The 8,036-nt window shown below is 41.4% G+C and overlaps 1 protein-coding gene across 5 annotated transcripts in view; it reads right to left on the bottom strand.

Annotated features, from left to right (window-relative positions):
* Window positions 1-2,835: 2,835 nt before the first annotated feature.
* The window catches only part of LOC104530441 (zinc finger protein Helios), a 109,446-nt gene continuing 104,245 nt past the window's right edge, over window positions 2,836-8,036 (bottom strand). For all 5 annotated transcript variants that reach the window (XM_029086745.1, XM_010175020.2, XM_029086746.1 and 2 more), the window contains one exon: window positions 2,836-3,852. In XM_029086745.1, coding sequence (XP_028942578.1) covers window positions 3,128-3,852 — 725 coding nt within the window. In that variant the 3' untranslated portion in view covers window positions 2,836-3,127. The remainder of the gene's footprint in view (window positions 3,853-8,036) is intronic.

Genomic DNA, 8,036 nt, shown 5'->3' with positions numbered 1-8,036 from the left:
ACCATTGGAACAAGAAGCTGGGCTTAATTGAAGCCAGCTACAAAGCCACTGAGCCTCCTCATCTGATCTTTTAAAGGTCTACAGAGTATACACTACAGGAGGTATCAATGAGTCATCAATGAATGAAAGTGCATGCTAACAAACTGCAGATATAATTGCAATCAACTTGTGGATACACAAGAGATTCTCTGCCTTTCCTGTATTCTGGTGCTTTTCCAAACACAGGCAATAGTTTTAAACACTTTTTCCATAGTGCTAACTATTCCAAGAAAGCATAGCTCATCTTCTATCACTGATCACAGAGGGGAGAATGGAGTGTTTTTGCCTGGAGACTGGAAGGAATTGCCAGCAACCCTTTTCTCTGGCTCAGGCACATGTCTTTCTGGAGGCCCATGCAACCATGCAAGCCTTGTGACCTTTGGCCCAGCAGCTTTCCCTTTGCACATTGTTCTTAAAAGATCTTTCCTAAATCAGGAGAAATTACAACCACTGTTTTTTTTTTTTTTTGGTGGTATGCTGTAAAAGCAACCCCCCTTTTCTGAATTTCCAAGCACATCCTGATGCAGAACGTGGTTGGCCGCCTCCTAAGCCAACCTTCATAGCTGCAGAGAATCGGCCATATGGGACAAAAGTGATGCCCTCCAGCATCTCCTTGTTTTTCTCCTGCACAAACTCCTTTGATTGCAGCAAGCACAAGAAAGTCAGCATGGTCTGGAGGACGGCAGCACTTCATCTGCCTGAGTTTCCTCTACATTAGTACAAAGAAAGAAGAAGGAGGAGGAACCCAGCTGGAGGAACAAGAACAATGTTGGGAATAAGTCTTTAAATCTGTCTCTCCAAAGCCCGTATATTCCAGCCTTGATAGCTCTCACATTACACAAGATGACATTTCTCTCTATATTGTATTATAATTAATAGGCTACTGCAAGACTTTACCAGCTCCTACTTAATAGCATTTCAGTGCTGGGAAGCAGTCATCAGGTAATCTGGCCATGATCTACTGTATCCTTTCTAAACACAGGTTCTAGCTGCCAAGAATGTCACCATAAAAAGATTTCAATCAATACCACTCAGCTCCTACTTTCAAATGCTCCAGGTCCAGGAAGAGAAGAAGAAGAAAAAAAAAAAAACCACAACAGTACCCTCAAAACGAACAGCAAACTGGCATATGCATTGAGTACGCAGATTGAAATGAGCAGATGGGAATTCATTATGGCCTGATCTTGCTCTATCTTTTATACTTTAGTAACTTTATACTTTGGAAAAGGTCTCACCAAGCGCATGGAGATGGTGTGCACGGAGGGGGTTAAACCCATGCAGATCTTGCCATTCTCAAGCTGTGCTCTTGTTGCCAAACAACAACATTTCAATTGTGATTGGTACAAACAGTTGGGTTTCAACGACAATCTGTCACGTAGGTTTAAGCTCAGTTTTTACTGATGCAACCTGCAACTTGCTGGATGGTTGCGGACTTTGTTATTTATTGGGAGAGAAAGAAAGGAAACAAAACAGACTGGTGGGTTTTTTTCTCTTGTCCAGTCTGTAATTCAAGGACTTGTTCTGGAATTTGTTTCTCTGTTTGTATTCTCTAGAGTGAAATTAACAAATGAGGAATAAAAGTGAAATCCGCAAATCCAAATCAAAGCACAGCACCTGCATCTCCTGTCACACTTTCTAAAGAAGTAGGGAAGTTCACATGTGACCTGTTCATTTGCAGGGCTTCTGCGCTCTCCGAGAGCAAAGGCTATCCAACAAAATCCGCCAACACTTCCACCTCTAAATTCAAACAGAACTGATGACTTAAAAACAAAAGGAAGTCACTGGTTCAGCAAATTAGCAAATAAGATGTCACCAAGAGAATAACTGGTCAAGGCTCGGATCCTGATGTAGCTGAAGTAATTGGGGCAGTTCCACTAAATTCAATGGAGCTAAGAGGATAAATGCTGGCCGAGGACCTGGCTCCTAGCGTGTTCCCAGCTGCAAGTCTTAGTTTAGGCTGTAGCCAAGAGGTTAACACTGTGATAATAGAATGAGAAAGTATTTATATAGGTATATATAGATATAGAATTATATTTAAAGAACACTTTGCTACTGGTACTTTTGTCATTTTAAAGTCCATAATTTTTAAATAAAATTATTTCAGAACAGCAGCAGAACCTCTTGAGTAAACTACAGACTCTCTCACCCACTCCTAGGCCACTTACTGTTCTAGAAGCAAGTTTAAATGTTATTTCTAAATGCTATTTCTTAAAACATAGGGTGCAACTAAATAAGTAAGGCTCCCAAGGGTCTCTAAGAAGCCAGTGAGTCAACACATAGGCATGGAGTAACAGCAAATCAACAATTCTAAAAAAGGTGCTTCATAATTTAAGGAAAATAAAAATACAAAGCCTCAGACTTACCACAGAAGGCCCTCAGACTTATGAAACTGAACTGCTGTAATATGGTACAGTGTTAAGACATAGGGGTTTTTTTGTTGTTTTTACATTCTAGAGGGGCAATACACACTGAACTCAGGAAAACAGCTCACTCTAGAGAGTAATTTTGAAAGGAATATTGACTTTGATTCATGCTCCTAAAACCGTAACAGTTTTGCTTTAAAAATAGTTGTTCATTCTGCAGAATAAAGTTCCTCCCTTCTCCTCCAGCCACCAAAACCCCGCACCGTATCTACACATTTGAAAGAAGTTCTCCTCTGAAATGTTTCTACCTATTCATCTGAAATTGTAAATGAGTGGCATCTGGTTGGGACTTTAAAGCACCTATAGCAGGGTTGAACGATATCCCAAAATAGGACACAATGTACAGCTGACTGAGACAGAAAGGGACTGCCTTTCAATTCCCACAGAAAGCGAGGCGGGTCACTCACAAAAAGTGACGGCAACAACAAAGCCCTCTTTCATCCCTTCCCTTCCTTCTTTCCATTCTTAAGCTGGGCAGAGCAAATGAGGTTGGGTCCACAAAAAAAAATAAGGTTAATAATAATAATTAAACAACAGCAACAACAACAACAGCAACAACAACAAAATAGGCGTCTCAATGTCTGAGGAAAAGTGGGATTGTAAGTGCAGTATTTCTTCATGTGCAGTTCTTCTACTTCATACGAGTCCCCTTTGGATGAGAAGGCCTAGTGGAATGTGTGCTCCCCTCGGACTATGTGCGACGAGAACTCATAGCGGTCCTGGCTTCGGTAGCCACAGATGTTGCACTCTAGCGGGTCCCGGTAGCCATGGCAGCCCATGTGGATGGTGTACATGACATGGTCCAGGAAAAGGACGCGACAGTGCTCGCACTTGAAAGCCCTAATCTGCTCCCCTTCTCCGTTGATGACCTTGTAGATATCCTTTAAAGAGCCCTTAGAAGCTTTTGTGGCATCCAAAGCCTTGGCGTCCTCCTTCATATAAGCCGGGCTTGGTTTTCTCTTGGGATTTAAGGCAGAGTTTCCTTGGTAGGACTGGCGGTCTTCGTGGCTGCTCTCTGAGTCAGTAGAATCCAGGCAGCTATTGCTGGGGGAGCCCTCTCTATCCTGGGTTCGACTCTTTGGTCTGATGAGGGAGATTGGGCCATCCATGTTGTTCTCATGACTGTCAGCTGTTTCCCTGCTAATGGGCCTTTCTATCCTGTTAGGATGATAGACCTGAGCGTAAGCTGAGCTGATGACCGGGGCCACCTCTGCAATTGTGCTTGGTGTGTGCTGCATCAGGGGGTGAAGTGTGTCAGCTCCAAGGTAGGTGATTGCATTGTTGATGGCTTGGTCCATCATGTGAGACTGCATCAGCTCAGCCTCCTTCTCATAGGTTAGGTTCATATCAAAGGGAATATCTGGATAGCCAAATCTCATGAGCTTTTCACCTAAGAGACAAAAGCAAATGAATTAGAAAAATCAGTGTGATCACTCCAAGGTTTCACTGTAAAAGGGGTGGGGAGGGATAGAAAACCCCTGTTGTGGGGTGAAATTCATTCCAGAGTCCAAAGTTAGCCTCATTCTACTTGTTTACTGACCTCCTACAAAGTTCCTGTCCTGAGATGGATAAAACAGCAACTTCACCAACAGCTTTTTTTTTTTTTTTTTTATTCCAGGTGAAGCATGTGGCTGCAGCGAACTCCAGATCGATTCCAAACCTTCACTCTGCCTGACTGTGCCCGTGCTTCGAGTTAGGAAATACATGTTAAGTGGCAGAAAATGGGATAGAACCACCAAGGTCAATGAAGCTCCATTGGTTTATACCATCAGACATACTCTCCCAAAATTAAAGGAGGCAGTTCCACATGTCCCCCGCACTCTGAGGTGCCTCATACATACCTTACAACAGGACTGCATCGTGAGAAACCTAAGCAACAGGTACAGGGGGCTGGTATGGTGGCACCTTTAGAGCCACAATATGTAAATCCTTCAACCAGCAGAAAAAGGTATAAAAAGACTGAATGTGAGCACAGAACATGGCGAGTAACAGGAGCACGGGGCGCTGACCTGTCATCTGGAGAACAAGTCTTATGAGGAGCAGCTGAAGGAACTGGGATTGTTTAGCCTGGAGATGAGGAGGCTGAGGGGAGACCTTCTCGCTCTCTCCAACTCCCTGAAAGGAGGGTGTAGGGAAGTGGGTGTTGGTCTCTTCTCCAAAATAACAAGTGACAGGAAAAGAGGGAACGGCCTTAAGTTGTGCCAGGGGAGGTTTAGATTGCATATTAGGAAAAAATTCTTCACTGAAAGGGTTGTCAAGTATTGGAACAGGCTGCCCAGGGAAGTGGTGGAGTCACTGTCCCTGGAGGTATTTAAAGGACCTGTAGATGTGGTACCTGGGGACATGCTCTGGTGGTGAACTTGGCAGTGTTAGGTTTATGGTTGGACTAGATGATCGTAATGGTCTTTTCCAATCAAACTATTCTATTTTATGATTCTATAATCTTGTGTTCAAGGCATAATATCTTTGCAGCTCTCCCCCTCAAAAAAAAAAAAAAAAATCCTATCTCAATATTTTGGATGGAGGAAAAAAAGACACACAGCCCCCAGTGCCTATTTAGGCAAGAAAACAAAATAGAGAAACTACATATTATAGCTTAGTTTCATTTAGTAAAAGGCAAAAACAACTTTCATTGACACAGGATAAATAAATACATAATGATGACGAAGCTGGCTGATCCAAATCCACATCCTTGTAACCTTTTTAAATCAATGGCATTACAGATATGTGACATCAGAACCACACGCTGGTAACTTATGGTAGTCACAGGGCATGTTGCGTAGTGCAGCGTAGTTTGTTAACCTTCAGAGTTAACAAATTTACCACTACTTACATCAGGGCTCAGCTCAGCAGCACTGCTTTTCCAGTGATGGCTTTAGAGTGTCAGTACAAGGAAAGTTCATACAATAACTCTTCTTTTTAAATAGAAAAGGTTATATGTATTACTGTATGTGTAAGATACAAGATATACATGTTCATATGTATTCACACACACAAATATTAGCTTATTGTTGACAGTTAATTTTAAAGCTGATTTTACAAGGTCTCAAAGAATTTTTCGGTTTTCATTGTCTTTGTTACTTTTCACTGCATTGGCACATAAAACCAGACTTTTTTCAATAGTGTGAGCTAATAAATTCAAGGAATCACTTACATAAAACTCATTTGGCTATCTAAGAATTAAAGAACTCAAGAATCTTCTACCGCCATTTGCCAAAATTGCTTGGAACAAAATGTGTATAAACCACCATAAGAAAGGAACAGAACTGTAATCCCAGTTCTCTTCCAAATAGCATTAGTACATTTCAACATAGCTATCACTCAGCATTTTATTTTTGACTATAATAATTCATTGCACTTAGTGTGGCTTATCTTAAAGTGATGCATAAAGAGAGAAATAATTTTATATCACCCATGGAACAATCAGGTTGTCCTCGGAGATGATGCATCACTTCTGGTTGGGAACTTAGCTCTGATTAGCAAGGTAATTAAATGCAAGTCTAAAGTGAAGCGTGTGAATACTCCTACTGTGTTCAGCAACACTGCTCACATGCTTCTGATTAGACACGATGTTCATGTACCTCACTACGCTTGCCCACAGCCAGCTGAGTTACACCTTACCAAAAGAAAGCGTAATGTAGAAAACAGTTCCTTTGTTACACATTAGCCTTTTGGAGAAAAATAGGGAAGAAAGGAAGGAAGGAAGGAAGAAGCAAATGGTGCTACAACGATGGCCTTTGTAATCTAACATGACCTAATGATGATTCTTGCCATCAAACATCCTCTTTTCAGTGTTCCTGCTGTGCGCTGGCTGGCTGTGATGGCTGTCCTACAGCTGACAGGACAGACAACTCTGATGAGAGGTGGCTCCAGCCTCGCTTGAAATAGAGCAGCTCCTCCTGAGGTGGGGCCAAAGTGGGACTGGAGGAGAGCTCCAGGAGGCATGTGGTGTCTTTGGCATGGTGGGAAGAAAGAAATGAAAATGTGAAAGTCCACTGGTCCCTGCCAACTGCTCTGGCCATCTGTATCATTCCTGTGTTTGAATAAAGAACTGGATCTGGTGAGAGTCTGATCCAGCCACCAAACATACTGTTAGGCCTTTGTAGGCTATATAGAGCAAGAAATAATACCTGTCCTTTATGGACTACTCGAATGAATGACGCAAACCTTATTTTGATTCCTTTTATCTTCCCCGTTTAGTTACTCCAGCACAGACAGCAGAGTAGAGAAAACTAAATTGCTAGTGACCTGAATTATTCATTCCTTTAATTAGGAACCGGTTCCAAAGATGTCATAGCCTTAGAAATGGAGCGTGACATAAAAAAGTAAAATAAATTAAAGCATGGTAAGGAGAGGGTGTAAAACACAGAGCTCAAAAGAAACATTAAGAAACCAGTCTGCCATGATTTTCAATTTTAATTGTTCTTTAGCCAAATCTGTACTTAAAACTGACTAATCAGATTCATCATTTTGAATTTTCATGCAAAATTATGCTCAAATTCTATTTATTCTTGCCCTACATTACTCAAGTAGAAGAAGAAACATTCTCCACTGTGGTCATCTTATCATATGACATTCAAATAAACCTCAAAACAGGTATCTGAAGCTAGATCAAAGCACACAGACACAGCTGTCCTATGATACCTGTAGTCGATTTCATCAAGTATCTAAAGGAACTGCAATGCCAGACACTTGGGAGAAAGCTGCAAGAAATCTTGGAGAAAGCAGTTACAGAATTTACCACCAGGTAAATTTCTTCCTGAGCCCCATTAACTACGTGTTGACTCTTAACTCTGAAGTCAGTTGATCTGCATCTCTTCTGAGATGCCTGTGTATTTTTAATTCTTACTGTTAACAACCGGGGTCTTATCGTAAACCACATAAATGTCTCCTTTTGTATTCTGCCAGTTCTTAACCTCAGTGACACTCTGTAAGAGTGAGCACCACATTCAAACTGAAAATACATTAATCTGCTTCATGTGATCAGCTTGAAGATGGTTGCTTTCAATTTCACTAGTGTCAGCTTCTCCCTTCATTGAAAGGAGAGGAAAAACAAGTACCCAGACTCCTGTGCAGTATAAGTTATACTTTCTGCCTCCAGTTTTTCTAAAGTTAGACTAGTACCTCAATAGCAGATATATAACCAAGTCTCTCACTTGAAAATTAACTCTATTTGCTGTGTGCTGCTTCCTTTCTTCACGAAATTTCAGCCGGAGTAGAGACTGTGGTCCATAACCAAGGTCCCTTGGAGATTGCTGATCAGAAAGAGCAGTAAAGCATTGATAGATGTAGCATGCAAAGATTTTAGCTTATGCTTACATGACCTTCTCATAAACACCATTAAGTTGTTTTGGACAGGTGCCACACTTGCAGTATGCACAGGAAAATTTCCTGCAAGCAAGAGAACCATTACAAGTTCTTCCTGATAGAGTTGAACAATATTTCATTGGGGAGAAAATGGGAAGAAAAGTGAGGTCATGGTGACAAAAAAGAAAGTAGCAAAGCGGAGACTGCTGTTTTTCAGTTCAAACACTGTGAGGTCGTGAAAGAACAGAAAAAGGCAGAAAAATAAGA

The sequence above is a fragment of the Antrostomus carolinensis genome, unplaced genomic scaffold (genome assembly GCF_000700745.2).
Source record: "Antrostomus carolinensis isolate BGI_N321 unplaced genomic scaffold, ASM70074v2 scaffold24929, whole genome shotgun sequence".
Taxonomy (NCBI): Eukaryota; Metazoa; Chordata; class Aves; order Caprimulgiformes; family Caprimulgidae; genus Antrostomus; species Antrostomus carolinensis.
Note: the sequence above shows the minus strand (reverse complement) of the source record. Positions and strands in the feature narration are given on the sequence as shown.